The 15529-nt window shown below is 61.5% G+C and overlaps 1 protein-coding gene across 5 annotated transcripts in view; it reads left to right on the plus strand.

Annotated features, from left to right (window-relative positions):
- The first annotated feature begins 1214 nt into the window (after positions 1-1214).
- The window catches only part of CAMSAP3 (calmodulin regulated spectrin associated protein family member 3), a 40439-nt gene continuing 26124 nt past the window's right edge, over positions 1215-15529 (plus strand). For 4 of the 5 annotated variants that reach the window (XM_008176602.4, XM_024113034.3, XM_024113033.3 and 1 more), the window contains exons 1-2: positions 1215-1519; positions 14239-14504. In XM_008176602.4, coding sequence (XP_008174824.2) covers positions 1372-1519; positions 14239-14504 — 414 coding nt within the window. In that variant the 5' untranslated portion in view covers positions 1215-1371. Of the gene's footprint in view, positions 1520-3392; positions 5878-14238; positions 14505-15529 lie in introns of those variants that run through there. The other variant, XM_065576061.1, reaches the window with a different exon arrangement.

Consider the following 15529-nt stretch of genomic DNA (forward strand, 5'->3'; position numbering starts at 1 on the left):
CAGTCAGGGGAGGGGCCCCGGCAGTGATTTCGACCCCTGGTCCTGCTCCCCAGGTGTATGTGTCGGGGTGCGTGTGTGTGGAATGGAGCTGGCACACAGCTCCCTGCAGGGCAGCTCAGCCCAGCTCAGCTATTTTGCATGGGGCATATTTCCACACCAAATTCAGCAAGGCCCCAGCCCTGCAGTCACTGTCTGGGTGCTTCATGTAACACACGGGCCCTCAGGACCTGCGGGCAGGCCAGGCTGAGTGTGCACTAGTGTGACACAACACCCCCACGCCCCACAGTGATGGAGAGAGTGTAGGGGTGCCTCACAGACACACTAGGGTGACTAGATGTCACGATTTTATAGGAACAGTCCGATTTTGGGGTCTTTTTCTTATATAGGCTTCTATTACCTCCCACCCCCATCTAGATTTTTCACATTTGCTGACTGGTCACCCTAAGACACACAGGGGAACTGAGGGGAGGGGGGGCAGTCACACATATATGGGGAGGGTCACACACACACATTGGGAGTATATTCGGTCACACACATGGAGAGTGTAGGGGGAATCACAGAAACACACACAAACATGGGGGCATAAGGGGATCTCACAAACACTGCCTATGGAAGTGCATGGGATCTCTCATTCTCAGATACAAAGGGGAGCACGGGGGATCTCTCTTACACACACATGGGGGGAGCATAGGGGATCTCTCTCTCACACACACACGGGGGGAGCATAGGGGATCTCTCTCTCACAGGGAAGGAGTGTAGGGGGATCGCTCTCTCTCACACACACACACATCCCGAGGCGAGGGCCCAGCCCAGCCCAGCCCGAGGCCGCAGCGCCTTGGAGCTGTTCCCCGCCCGCAGCCCCTTTGTGTCTCTTCCCAGCAGAATGAAGTGGCTTTTTTCTTCCCAACATGTGCAGAGCAGACAGCAGCAATGGGGGTCGGGTGCGTCCATCTCCCTGTATGTGTGGGGGAGCTGAGTGGCTGGTTCTGCAAGAGCCCCCCATTGCTGGGGGCGGGGTAATGAGCTTGCAGAGCCCCCCGGCTGGCTCCCAGCCTTTCGCCCCAGTGCGGGCAGGTGCTGGCACCAGGCGGGGGGCGGCTGCACGAGCTCCAAGGAGGGAGCCCCCCCTCGCATTTGCCCCCGCCCCACCTAGGGCAATTACCTGGCCGCGAGCCCCGCCCCCTGCGCTGAGTGACAGCCGCCGGGATCACATGGGGGGCGGGCGCTGGACTCGCCACCTGGGAGCCGCCACGGCCGGAGGAGGAGACGCGCCGGGGATGCGCTCGCCGCCGGCCGCTTGTGCATTAGCAGCGGGCGGGGCGCCGGCCCCCTTCCCCATGGAGCGGGGCTGCTGAGCCGCTGGGCCGGGCCATGGTGGCCGCCGCCCCCACTGCCGCCGCGGCGATGAGGAAAAGCTTCCTGGTGCCCGAGATCAAGCCCCTGGATCAGTATGACTTCCCCCGGGCGCGCAGCGCCGCCAGCCTGGCCTGGGCGCTGGCCAAGGGCTACGGGGGCGCAGGTACCGCAGGCCGGGCGCGGGGGGGCGAAGAGGTACCGCGAGGGGGAGCCGGGGAGGGGTGAGGAAGGGGGGATCGGGATTATACCGGGCTGGGGGGAGGTAGCGCTAGAGGGGCCTGGGGATCTTGCGGGGGTTCTGCATTATAGGGGGCTTGGAGGGGGTAAGTGCTGGGGGGCCGGAGGGAGTGCTGGAGAGGGAGGGTAGGTACACGGGGGGGGGGTGCACCTGGGAAGAAGAGGGGGATCTGGATTATACGGGGCTGGGGGGCAGGTACGGAAGGCTCCGGGGGCCTGGGAGGGGGAAGCCCAGGCTATAGGAGGTAGGGAGAGAAGAGGGGGTTGGATTATATGGAGTGGAGGTAGGTATGGGCCAGAAGAGCCCCGATCACAGGTTGGAAGGAGGAAGAGGGAGGCTGGGCAGCCCGGATTATGGGGGGAGAGATGAGTTGTAGTCTCTTGTGGTGGGAGAGCACTTCACTGCTGCAATGGGGGTGATGGGGGTCTCTTGTTGCTGGAGGGAGGGGGGGAAGGGAACAGAGGAATTCCCCCCAGCTCCACTCACCTGCCTGCTCTGAGCTGGGGGCAAATAGGGGTCCCCCCCCCCCCCACTGCCATAACCCTGCCATGCCTCTTCCTAGCAGGGCCCTTGTTTCCGGGAGCTCCTGCTGTCTGGCCTGGCATCTGGCTGGCTCTGTAAACGCCCAGTCCGAACAATAGGCTGGGGGTTTTGCCCTCCATCTCAGTGCCCAGAGAGGCTTTTTCTGGCCCTGGTGGGGTGTGCTGCACCAGAGATAGGGCTGTGGTGTGTGTGTGTGTGTGGGGGGGGGGGTGGCAGCAAGTGTGGGTCTGTCACCTGCAGTGCGGACCCTCCCTCTCCGCAGCTGTGACATATGAAAGGGCTGCCTGAATATTCAGGAAGATGGGGAGTGGGTGGGAGGGGGTTGTGTGCTGGTCTCTTCCCCCCACCCCAGCCCTGTCTGCAATCTGTTCCCAGGCCTGCTCTGTGATTGGAGAGAGGGGAATGTAGAAGGGCTGGGATTTAATCTCCATGTATTTTTCTCTCCCTGAGGCCCTGAGTGGGCAGGTGTCTCTCTCCCCGGAGCTGCGGGGTGGAAAGGACCTGGTGGGCAAAGGGTTTTGATTGAGGGCCGTGTTTGTTCCTCTGTTTGTGTCTGATCTTGGACAGGCAGAGGGGGCTGCTGTGCCCAGCGCCTTAGTCTCCAGCCCTTGGGCTCCTCTGTATTGTCTCCCGCCGAGGCCCTTTTGTTGCAGTGGCAGGGCCTGGGTGGTGGGAGCTGTGTGGTGACGTGTGTGCTTGGCTAGGTGAGCTCACACTGCTTTAACCCTCTACTTGCTGCTGCTGCGCGCCCAGGGCCATGGGCAGCTGGCTGGTGCCCCGCCCTGCCAGGCTGTGATACTGGCTGTGTCCGGTGGCCTTGGCAGGTGTCGCTGTCAGACTTTATCTCTATGTGATGACGCTGGAGCTGGAAAAGCCCAAAGGAGGGAATTGTCCTCACTGCTCTGGGCCGCTGCCTCCAGCAGTGGGGCTTCTGCTAGCCTGCGTTAGCTGCTGATGTGACCCCACGGGGAGGCAGTTGGCTTGCCAGCCTTCCAGGGTGTGTCCCCGTGCCCAGGGCACCTGGCTAGTGCTGGCACCTGCCCTGGGACGTGCAGCTCAACAAAGCCTGGGCTGGCCAGACCTTCTGAGTGAGGAGTGACTGCAGACATTGCCTGTGGGGCCCAGAGACTAAATCTGGGATGAGGAGGGGTCCCCTCTGGGTGGGAGCTTCATGGAGAACCCAAATTGTCCCGTCTTGTCAGTGGGGTTAGGCCTCATACGCTGGGTGTGTGTGGGGGGGGGGGGGGGGGGAGGCTCCTAGATCCAGGGTGTTTGGGCTTCCCCTGTCCTTACTCAGCACCACCACCTCCCCCTGTGCCCCTTTGGCAGGGCAGCATGCTGCCCCCAGGCCTATGAGGAGGCCCTAGGCCTAACAATGGGACTGGGATCAGTCGCCCAATATGGTCTCCCTCCTTCTCTGTCTGTAGGGTCCCGCACCAAGCTCAGTCTGACCTGATGTTCCAGGAGGCCTGGGGATCAATTTGGGTGGTGGTAGGAAGGGGTGAATGAACCTTCCCATTCGGGGCTCTCTGTTCCTTTAGCCCCCCAGAACAGTGTCTTCTACCCCATTCCCCTGAGCTCCTGACATCCCCGGTTCCCAGCCAGCTGTGGGGCTCTCCTGCCTCTGCCTGGCTTCTGATCCTCCCCAGATGTCTGGCTGGGAGCAGCTCTGTTTCACACAGGATGGGGTGGGGGGCCCCCAAACACCCTCCACATGCTGGCTGGTGGGGGAATTCCTTTCCCCTCCTAGTGCTGTGTGGCTGGGAATGGGAGGGGTGGCAGAAGGAGCCAGTAGTGGGGCAGTGCATCCCCATTGGGGTGGGTGCTAAGAGCCCTGTGTCGTAGGCACAGCCTGGTGATGAGGGAGGGAAGCCCCACTTACTAGCAGCCAGCCTGGGGGGAGGGGAGCCGTTTGGCTGAGACTGCTGACCTGGAAGTAATGTGGGAGGGCTTGAAGGCAGAACTGCAGCCAAGGCGAATGCTTGTGGACTAAGGGCTGGTGCTCTGCGTGGGCCCTTCCCTGTCAGGAGTGAGCGCTGCCAAGGCCATGGGACAACGAAGAGCTAGAGGCCTGTGGCCCGCTCTGTGCGGGAATTACTCACTGGCTTCTAGAATGCAGCTGGCTCTGGGGTGAGGCTCGGCAGTTCAGAGGAAGTGAAGGCAGGTTCTCCCCCAGCTGGGTGTTACGGGGATAGAGTTGATGACAGTAGGGTCAGGGCAGGGTGCAGAGTTTGCCAGCCTAGTGCTGTACGTGGAGCGAGGGAGGGGGCCCAGCTGAGAACAGGTTCCCCCGTCCCTGCCCTTCTGTGTCACACACAAACAGCCCAAGCAGGGAGGCTGCGTCATCTGCTTTGGACCCAGGCCAGGGTGGCCCTGGTGGGGCAGTGCCAGGTTCAGAGTCCAGGGCCCTGCTGGGAAAGCAGCTTCTCTTCAGCCCTGGCAATGCCGACACCTGCCGGCAGCCCTGCCGACCTGAGCTGGGAACACATGCACGGCGCCCGCTCTGCGTGCCCCAGTGCTGTCTGCATTCCAGCGCTGAGGCCTGGATGGGTTTTGGGCTGGCTGTGGAGTGAGTCAGGTCCCATCAGCGCTACAGACCGGGACTGGGTGTAACCAGTGGAGCTGGGTGGTGGGTACGCAAGACCCTGGTAGCCACTGTTGGGGTCTATGACAGGAGTGCCTGCAGGTTCTGCCTGGGGGTGTGGGGAGAGCTGTTGTGCTGGCTACTGCGTGGGCTCCCCCAGCTGCAATTAAGGGGTCCTGTTGGGCCCAGGACCGCATGGATCCCTAATAAGAGACAATCTGTGCACCAAAGAGCTCCCAGTAAGTAAAATGTGGAGGGGAAACTGAGGCACAGAGGGCAGCTGCATAGCAGGTCAGTAGCAGAGCTGCGAATTGAATCCTGCAATCCTGACTCCCAGTGCGGAGCTGGAGCCACTAGACCCCACTGGGCCCCAAAGGCCAAAACTGTTCTCACCACTCTTTCAATTAAGTATAGCTCAATGGGCCCAGGCTCCAGTGGTAGCCCCTACAAGGGTTCCTGCCTGTTAGAACTACAGAGATTCCCATCAGCACCTGCAAACTCTCCGGCTGCGCCGAGGCGGCTGTTCAGAAATGTCACAGGCGTTGCAAGACCCTTTCTACATCCCAGAACTCCCCTGCTGGGGCAGGAGTGTGGCCTGTGCTAGCACAGCCCCCCTGGGGTACAACGGGGCCTGCAGGGACCAGGCCTGGAACACAAGTTGTTGGCATGTTGCTGTCAACACAGGCAGCAGCACCAGCACCAGACGAGTCCTGACAGGATCCTGGCCCAGCTGCTCCAACGCCATGTTCAAACCTGGTGATTTGGGCAGGGGCGGGGACTCCTGGCTGCTGAATTCCTGTGGTGGGAAGGCTGGGAAGGGAAGCAAGCCAGTTTCAGCTGCGATCTGGGCAGGCTGGGATTGCCAGGGCAGGGTGCCTGGGTATGTGCGCATGTCCCACCCCAGAGCCAGTCTGCCCTAATCACACTGACCCTTGGACTGCCTAATCGAGCTGCATCCCTTGATGCCTGTTGTCCACCCCCCCCCCCTACACACACACACGCGCGCACACTGTCTGCGGGGGTGGTTCCTGCTGAGCCGCTCTAGAGAGCTGTGCTGAGGGAGGCTCTTGCACCTGCTGGAGGGACGGGGGTGATGGGGGCGGGGCACAGGGAGACTATGGCATGAGCCAGTCCATTTGGGGCACTGACAATGGAGGTGAGTATCTCTGTAACCCACATCCCCCTCCCCCACATTGTCTAGCTCCTTTGGGGGTGGGAACAGGGACTTCTGAGTAACTTCTCAGTGCAAAGGGACAGAGGCCAGTGGAGGAAAGCTCCCACTGCCCCTGTGGCTACCCCAGCATGGTGTCTATGGCTGGGGTCTGCTGACCCTTTGCTGTCTCTGCCTTGCCCAACCTGGAGAAGGGCCGTGGTGTGGGAGAGGTAGCCCCTGACTCCCTCATCCCAGGGCTGCTACTCATCAGTGAAGACAGGTCACTGATTCAGAGCGATTCTGGATTGCTTGGTAAACTGGGCGCACAGAAATATCTGCCTTTAAATCTGGTGAAATGGAAACGTAGGCATCTAGGGACAAAGAGCATAGGCCAGACTTACAGGATAGGGGCTCTGGGAACCAGTGACTGGGGGTTGTGGTGAATTATCTGCTGAACATGAGCCTCCAGTGTGATGCTGTGGCCAAAAAGGCTAACGCGATCCTGGGATGCATAAACGGGAATCTTGAGGAGGAGTTGAGAGGTTATTTTACCTCCGTTTGGCACTGGAATCCTGTGTCCAGCTCTGGTGCCTACAATTCAAGATGGATGTTTGTAAATTGGAGAGGGGTCCGAGAAGAGCCACGAGAATGATTAAAGAATTAGAAAGCTGCCCTTGAGTCTGTCACTCCATTCAGCTTAACAAAGAGAAGGTGAAGGGGTGATTTGATTACAGTCTACAAGAATCTGCATGGGCAAAACTATTTAATACTGGGCTCTTCAGCCTTGCAGACAAAGATCTAACCCAATCCAAAGAGTGGAAGTTGAAGCTAGACACATTGAGGGTGGAGGGAAGGTGTACGTTTTTAATGGTGTGAGTAACTAGCTGTCGGCACAGTTTACGGGGGGTTGTGGTGGATTCTCCGTCACTGACTATTTTTAGATTGGAGTTTTTTCTAAAAGCTCTGCTCTAGGAATTCGCTTGGGGCAGGTCTCTGGCCTGTGCTGTACAGGAGATCCCAATGGTCCTTCATTCCCTTGTGATGTCCCAGTGCCCTGGCAATGGCTGCAGCAGTGCATTCTGGGATCCTGGATCTCCAATGGGAGGTGCTGCCCTTCTCTACTAGGGAGGCTCTGGACCCATGGTGGGCCCATGTCCCTCCCCCAAGTGCAGGGTCTGGGGCTCCCCACAGTGGCCCAGACTCCCTGAGTGGCTTTTACTACTGCCCAACTCTGGCTTCTGGCCTGGCCAAGAATGGAGCCTCTGGGGGGGAAGAGGAGGAGCAGGGGGTGAGGCCTCATGGCAATGGGGGGCAAAAACCCACCTCAGGTCCTTCATCCCACCAGGAAGAGGCTGGCGCTGCCCCCCGAGCATCAGGCAGGTGCAGAGCGGCTCCACAGGGAATCTGGGATAAATGCTGTCCAAGAGTCATTTAGCCCAGGGCCAGGACTTGAAATGTACAGGACTGTCTTGCCCCATTAGGGATGGGCAGTCCCCTTATTTGGAGCTGGCCTGGGACCCCACTGGGGACAGCTGTGCAGGCACTGCATGGAGTGGCTTCTTGCAGCTTCTCCTTGCCTAGTGTAGACAGGCCCTATCAGCCTTGTCTCCCAGCAATCCCCTGCCCCAGGCTGCTGGCTCTAGGGGGCTACAGGGTGCTGGCTTCTTGGCAATGACCTTGTTGTGGGCGGGTAGAGGAATGGAGAGCCACTCGGCTTATATTTTTCTCTAATCCTGGCTGGTTAGCCATGTGCAACAGCTCTCAATTAGTCCTGGTGCTGCCTTAACCCCTGGGCCTCCACGGTCACTGTGCCCTCTGCCTCCGGTTGCCCACACCTCCTATTTGCTGGAGCCACCTCCAGTTCTTGGTTCCCAGCTGCTGCCCCCACTCCTAGCACAGCCTGCTGGTTCCTGCAGCCTGAGCTCCCAGCTCTAAGCAGGCCCTGCTGGGAGGTGGGGGCCGGGGGTGCCTTCTCCTTCCCCAGGCCCATGTCTGGACTGTGCCAGCCCATCCCAGCTTGGGAGATTTCCTTCCTGATCTCCTCCCCCGTCACTGAGGCTCAGCTGATGCCCTAATACACTGGAGTCAGGAGGGATGTGCCCCTTTCTTACCTCAGCTAACATCGTTCCAGACACTCATGTGCTGCATGGACTACAGGCCCCAGCAGGCCCTGCTGCACCTGGCCCTCAGCCATCAGGTGGCACGGCGTGTTGGGACCCGTTGTCTCCAGGGGCCATGCCTCTCCCTTGCAGCTGAGTTTCAAGCCTGGCTCCTGCCAAGTGGCTGGGTGTTTCACATCATGTGCATCTGTGCAGGCCCCCAGTCTCGTGCTGTGGTTCCTCCGGCACCTGCATATGCCTCCTGTGGGGCGGAGAAGCTGGCATCTCATGGGGAAGCTGTGCTGGGAGGTGTTCTGGCTGGTGTGGTGGGGGCAGGGCATTGTCTAGCGGGTTAGAGTGGGGGGGCTGGGAGTTAGGCATGTATCTAAACACCCCCTCTGTGCTTGTCTCCCAGTCAGTTACCATTATCCCCATTTCAGCACCCAAGGACTGGCCTGATGATGGTGGGTGAGGTGGGATAGGGGCCTCTTGGGTGCTGGGGGGAATGAAAGGGGCTGCTGGTGTCCTGTGGGAGGCTGCTGCTTTCCCGACTAGGGCATGGAGGCTGTGCCGTGCCCATCCCGCTCGGTGCCACATTACCAGCCAGTCCTGTCTGTGCTTGCGTTTGGGGCCCCTGGCTGCGCACGCTGCTGAAGCAGTGTTGCCTGATTGGTCAGGAAAGTCACACAATAGTATTCCCATTGCCTGATTGGATGAGTGTGCAAGCGTTCCCACCATGAAGCTGGTGGCATGTCCTGGGTGCAGGTGCTGTGTGGGTCTCCCTGCCAGTGGCATGCCTTATGAGTGACCAGGCCGGCAGCTGGGCATGGGATTCAGTATGGTCTGTGCCCTTCCCTGGGGCCTGGCTGTGGAGATGGGGGCAACACGTAGGTCAAGAATCCCCCTTGGCAGCAATGCTCACGGCCCCAGGATTGGGGCCTTTCTCTGGGCCTGGCTGCACGCGAGGCATTGGCACCTCTGGAGCAGGAACATGGGCTGCCATCTCCAGGACAGGGCCAGGGGCTGGCCCTGAGTTGCTGGGAGGGTGCGTGCAGGGGCCTTCGTGTCCTGTGCAGCTCTGCCTGTTGGCGTGCACAGCATGGGCTCTTATTTGATGGAGATATGCTGCGGTGGTGGCTGCAGGTCCCAGCGCTTTGGAGCTAGGGTGAGCCGGGGGAGGGGGGAAGACAAGTCTGTGGGTGTCTGCTTGTGCCAGTGCCTCCTGCCCCATGTGAGGGGAGCCTCAGGGGGTGCCCAGTGGTGATAGACTCTAGGAGTTCAATGTAGTTAAACAATGAGAAGGTTAAGGGGGGTGACTTGATCCCAGTCTGAGTTCTTATGTGGGGAACAGCTGTTGGCCGAGGGGCTCATCGTCTAGCAGACAAAGGCCTGCCCTGAGCCAGGCTGAAGCGGGACAAGTTCAGCCTAGGAATAAGGTGCATGTTTTTACCAGGGAGGGACCAGCTCCCCCAGGGCGTGGGGGATTCTCTGTTGCTGCTGGATGTTACAGCAAGACTGGCCCTTTCTCTTTCCACCCTGCTCTAGCCTGCGGGGGAATGAACCGGGCAGGCTATCCGGGAGGTCAGGCTGGATGATCACAGTGGTCCCTTCTGGCCTTGGAGCCTATCAGCCTCCTCCAGCTGTGGGAGCCGGGTGGAGGCTCTGCAGGGATCCCTGACATCAGGCCCCAGGGGCTGGGCCCAGCTCCGGGCACACACTGGGGACTGTGTCCCTGCCTCATGGTCTCCAGGAGGCCGGGTGGCACCGTGCCCTGGTCCCAGCTCCCACTGCAGGCTGGCCCAGCCTGGGGACTCTGCAGATGAGGCTAGTGTGCCCTGGGTTGGTGCCTGAGAGATGCTGGGGCCTTGGAGACTGTTCCCTTCACACCCCCCGGCCTCCCTCCAGGATTCCCTCCCGCTGCTCAGAGCAGTTCTGTCCACCCCCCTGCTCCCGCAGCAGAGAGCGGGTGTTTGGGGTGCAGGGAGTGCTCTGTGTGGGGTGAGGGCAGTGCCAGGCCCAGTTCCCCAGCTCCCACCTCTGGGCAGCTGAAGGTGCGTGGCTCCCCTCTGTACGCCTGGCAGGCTGGGGGAGGGGCTGCTTCCCAGCTGTGCTTATCCAAGATAAAGCCGGGCAGGCTCCCCGGGGGCGAGGGAGGCCTGGCGCCCACCCAGTGCTGCCGCGTTCTCCTCACAGCGTTGGCCAGATAAGCGGCTCAAGCAGCGGGGTGGGATTAGCTCATTGGCTTGCGTCGCCAGGGCTGGTAGCACCAGCATGGAGCTCCTGGGGCAGGGAGGCAGCCGCTTCTGGGGTGGGATGTGGCAGCTGCCCAGCTGTTTGGGACCTTCCTCCACTCCCTGCCCTAGTGGCAGGGGGCAGGGCTCCCAGAGAACCCAGGAGTCCTGACTCCCCAGGTTTGGGCCCTTGTTTCTCTGCTGCTGTTGGCAGCTCCACACTGGGGGGGCTGTTATTGGAGCCCCGCAGCTAGTGGGTTCCTGCTGAGGTCAGCATAGGGAACTACTGGCCAATCACCCCAAGAGGCAGGAGCAGGGCTGCGCACTCCAGCCCCCCAGCTCTGTCACGCAGGCCCTTTGTGTTGATTCCTGCCACTCGCCCTCCCTCTGCACCCAGCCTCAGCGGGGTCCCGGGGGCCGTGTGTCAGGGCGTATTGCTGTGGCTGTCCCAGGCCTGTTCTCCTTCCCCAGAGACTGCCCTTCACCACTCTGCCCCCCTGAGCTGGGCTCTGCCAATCTCAAACATCAGGAGCTGCTTGGGAACCAGTGCAGCCCCCCGCTATCCCAGCCAGGGCCCCTTAATCCCAGTCTGCTCCTTCCTCCTGTCAGTCCTGCACACAGCTCCTTGCTCCAGAGCAGAGATACTGCTGGGGCGTGTGATGTGTAGCGGGGCTGAGTCCCGATGTGCTAAGCCGGGGCCACGTAACTATGCCCTGGGAGGCTGGGGTGTCTGCACCCACACTACCCCCACCCCGTCCTGGGATCTGGCTGTTCCCAGCGTCGGGCGCTGGAGGGGCGGGCGGGTGTTGTGGGCATGGTGCCACGGGGGGTGTGGTGTCTCCGTGCTGGAGCCGCAAGTCCCGTGTGCAGCAGGGACGCTGCCGTCAGGTGATGCTGACTCAGCCGTGTGGGCTGCTCCACCTGTTCCCTGGGGGTGGGGGGCACTCTCCCCGCTCAGGAATGTTCTCCCCCCCCCCCCGTGTGTGTGTGTGTGCGCGCGGCAGTGTGGGAGCTGATGCACAAATCTCATGTTTTACATCCTTTCTGCATAGAAAACAGCAGCAAGAGGGCCCATCTCTTCCTGTCCCTTTGTGTGGGCGGGAGAGGGGACTGTAAGGGGTGTTTGCGCCCTGCCCCCCTTATGTTACCTTGGACATAAATGTCGGGGTCATTAGCAGTAAGTGGGGCAGAGCCAGGGAGAGAACCCAGGAGTCCTGATACCCAGCTCCCCTGCTCTAACCCATTAGATCCCACTCCCCTCCCAGAGCTGGCAATGGAACCCAGGAGTCCCACACTGTCCTATTGAGAACAACCTGCTGAAGCTGGTGGGAGCTGTGGCACTATCTGGGTTATTGATCAGTCCCATTCCCCCAGTATGGGGCTGGTGTGTCTGCGCCCAGCTGTGATCCCCCTGCCCCAGTATCCATCTGTGGCGGGGGGCTGGCACAGTGACCTCTGCACCCAGGTTCCATTAATCCCAATGGCTCTGTTCTGGCTGAATTCCCTCTGCACCTGGGGTGAGTGAGGTGAGCCCCCTCCCTGCTGCTCTCCACCAGCAGCCCCCCCCCCCCCGAAGGGGATGGGGCTTGGGGTGCTGCCTCCCTGGAAACTGTACCCCCAGGTAAGTTCCCCTGGCTCCAGGATCTGTCCTGCGAGTTCCCAATGTGGGGCTGTGGGGTAACACCAACAAGTCTGCTGGGGCTGGGCCCAGGGCCAGGAGCAGCTGGCCTGGCCGGTTTCCCTTCCACCTTAATGGCTCCTGCCTGGGGATTACGTTGCAGGAGGTGTGAGAGATCCTGGCACCCCATCTCTTGGGGGAGGGAGGGGGGTAACTCATGATGTGGGGAGCCAGGTGGTGCCTGCACTGGGGGTCCCCATGGCAGAGTGGGCAGGGGTTCCAGTCAGGAGCACCTGGAATGCATGTGCCATCATGGCAAAGACTAACCCCCGAGTGCTGCATGGGTGTGGGGGGGGAGGCATTGTACCAGCTCCATGGCCAGCAAGGGGGGGCACCCCAAAGTGCCCCAGATCAGGCTGGTGCAAAGGAATTGTTCCTAGCAGCTGTGGGGCCTCCTAAGAAGGTGACTGGCTGCCGCTTCTGCCTGCCGTCCGGGGCACTCTGCTAGGAGGGGTTAGGGGTGCTGGCTCAGTCCTGCTGTTGGGGATGGGGTGGCACAAGACTCTGGAATTGGTGCCTCCAGCCACCCCTCAGCAATGGCTGGGAGCTCTTGGCTCCCTCATGGCCTGCCATAGTGAGATTCAAGATGGCAGCACGTGGAAGTGTTAGAGTTGAACTTATTTCCCCCCCCCCCCCCCCCCACGGGAGCAAAGTGGGAGGCTGGGCCAGCGCAGGGAAGTGGGTCTCAGCCCCTCCTGGGAGAGTGTGCTGCCTGTCACTGGGTCCCAGCTGAGCCTGTCTCAGTCTTGGTGAAGCCCGCCTTGCGGTGACTGGACTGGCAGTGGGAGGGCTGGAGCAGCCCAGTGGTGTCATTGCCCCTGCACTGCTAGTGGGGATTCTCCCGTAGTTGGGCAGGGACCCGGTCTGGCAGGGTGTGGAGTGGGTTCCACCTCAGCCAGTCTGCCGTATCGCGTCATCTCTGCGCTCGGACGCAGTGCACTGAGAGAGGTTGGAGGCCATGCCGGGAAGGCAGGTGACACTGGAATGGGAGGTCTTGTGTAGCTATGAGGTCTCTGGTTAGTGACCCACCCTTCTTCCCTGCCACAGCACAGGGGTCAACTACATGGGGGGGTGGGAGTGGGCTGGCACGGCAGGGGTTAATGGAGGGGAAGGAGGTCAATGGCTATTGCGCAGGGGATGAGATATGGAGAGTCATGGAGGGGAAGCGGCTGGGTGGGAGGCTCTGAGCCCTGGCTGGTCCTGTCAGCACTGCTCTCTGAGGGATTGGGATGAGGGGCAGAGAGGGCTGGGAGGATTCTGGGCTCCCAGGCGCCAGTGCAGGGATCCCCCCAGGGCTAGGGAATGAGGGAACCTGGATGGGCCACAGCTGGGACCCTCCCTGTTCCAGCTCCAAGCCCTGGAGGCCATGTTTGTGTGGTCCCAGCACAAACCCAAGCTGGGCTGTGGCCCAGCCAGCTACCCCAGTGCCTGGCTACCATGGGACAGGGCCCTCACCAGTCCATGGGCAGTGGTGGGGGGTGGGGCTGGAGTGGGACAGGGCCCTTGCCAGGCCATGGACATGGGGGGGGGGGGGGGAAGCTGGGCTGTCTGTCTGCAGTCTCTCCTGGCTGCTGTTTGAGGGGAAGCCAAAGATTCTGGTTGTCCTGGGGCTCCCTGTTGCTGGAGGGGCTGGCTGGGGTGTGGGTGTGCTCTGGGGGGTTGCGAGAGTTGGGATCATCCCCCTGTGCTCTGTCTCATGCTGGCTGCTATGCCCCTACTGCCCCCAGGAGTGACCCCCCCCCCCCATCCTGATGCACCTGCTCGCCCCTCCCCATGCCTGGGAACCCTGTCGGCTCCATCCGCCTCCACCTGATGCCTGGCAGCTCTGGGCGAGGGAGGCAGCAGGGCCATGGCCCATGGGAAGACATGTCGGCCCCTGCTTCTCATACCCCAGGACGTGTCTGTACAGGCGCCATGTGGGGGGCGGGGGCAGCTCCTGTCTGGGAGCTGGGAATCAGGGTGGGAGCCAGGCTTGCTGCTGTGGGGCCCCACAGGGGCTGGGGGTCCCCTTCTCTAGCACTGAGTGATGGGGGAAATCGGTTCCTTCTCCAGAGTCCCTATAGGGGGAATGTATCATGGGGGGAGTTTTGGGGCTTGGTGAGTGGAGGGCTCAGAGTGGAACTCTGGAGGGAAAGAGGGCCATGGGAATTGGGGTGGGGGTGGGGGAAGAGAGAGGCCATGGGGATTCAAGAGGCTGTGAATGGGGTGAACCATTTGGGACATGGGGGAGCTGTTAGGGGCTGTTGGGGGATAGTTAGTGAGGTGTTCTGGGTGAATAAGGAGCCATGGGAGATCTGTGGGGATTTTGGGTGAGTGAGGGGCCCCTCAGCAGCTCCTCACCCCCTTCTTCTTGCAGAGAACGTGCCGGAGGAGCTGCGCGACCCCTTCTACACAGACCAATACGAGCAGGAGCACATCAAGCCGCCCGTGACACGCCTGCTGCTCTCCTCAGACATTTACTGCCGGGCCTGCCGCCAGGTGCTGCCCCCTGACGATGCGGCTGCGCCCACCCCCAAGGACAACGCTGCCCTGCTGGCGCTGCTGGGGCGCCGTGGCCTGGCCCCCACCTACCAGGACAAGGCTGTCAAGGAGGCCGACCTGCGCCAGAAACCCATCAAGATGGTAAGGGCCAGGGTGGAGGGACTGTCTGGTGACTGCTTCAGGGGTGCATGTTCCAGTGCAGTAATGGGGGGGGGTGTCTGTCTAGGGTCCTCCAAAGAGCCTGGGGGGGGCAGCTTCCAGACTGCCCCTTGCCCCTGGGGTGTCTCCCTGTGTGCAGGTATGTCCTGTCCAGGGATTTTTCTACGTATCGTGTGGAGAGGGAGCCTCTGCTGCGGGGTGTCCTGTGGTGCCAGGTGCCTGGACACCCAGGACAGTGCATGGTTGTGGGAGGTGCCCAGTGGGGCCTTGGCTGGCTGAGGCTGGAGGGTGCTTGGGACCCAGGCTGGGCATTGGAAGGGGCAGATGCCGCCAGGGCAGGGAGTGGGAGCTGTGGTGCCCCCTGGAGTAGGCTTCTTATGGGGAAGGGCATGAGCCCAGCACTGGGGGAGGCTGATGCATTTTTTGGTGGGAGGGAGCAGGCACCCTGGATTAGGCAGGTCTGCCCCCCCTCTCTGCCCATCCTGGCTGCCGCCTCCCCCTGCAGGCACTGGGCACAGGTCTGGGAAGTGCATTGGCGTCAGGGTGGGGCCTTTACGAGCTGGGATCCTGGCTGACACCTGAACCACCATGGGGGTGGCGGGGGGGGGAGGGGCCTATCTGCAGGCTGGGTGCTGAGCTGGGGGCCCTGCCTGCTGTGTGTGCTGGGGGGGACTTTCAAACCCAGAGAGGGGCCCCCTCCCCTCCTCAGGCTGGGCCAGGTTGCTGTGTGTCCAGGTGTAAAAGGTAGAGGGGGCTGCTGTCTGGAGGTGTGTGTGTGTGTGTGCGCACAGGGCTCCTGACTGGGGGCCCCAAGGTGGCACTAGCCAGGGGCTCTGGGAAGTCAGGTCAGCTCTGCTGGGAGCAGCTGCTGTCTGGGCTGGATAAGTCCCAGAGGCTGTGCGGGGGAGGGTTTCGCCAGCCTGCTTAAATCCAGGGGTGATCTTGCGGGGAGGGGGTCTGCTCCTGTAGCCTGGAGATTAGAAACCCGCCTGTGTGGGGCGGTCGGG

The sequence above is a fragment of the Chrysemys picta genome, chromosome 22 (genome assembly GCF_011386835.1).
Source record: "Chrysemys picta bellii isolate R12L10 chromosome 22, ASM1138683v2, whole genome shotgun sequence".
Lineage (NCBI taxonomy): Eukaryota > Metazoa > Chordata > Testudines > Emydidae > Chrysemys > Chrysemys picta.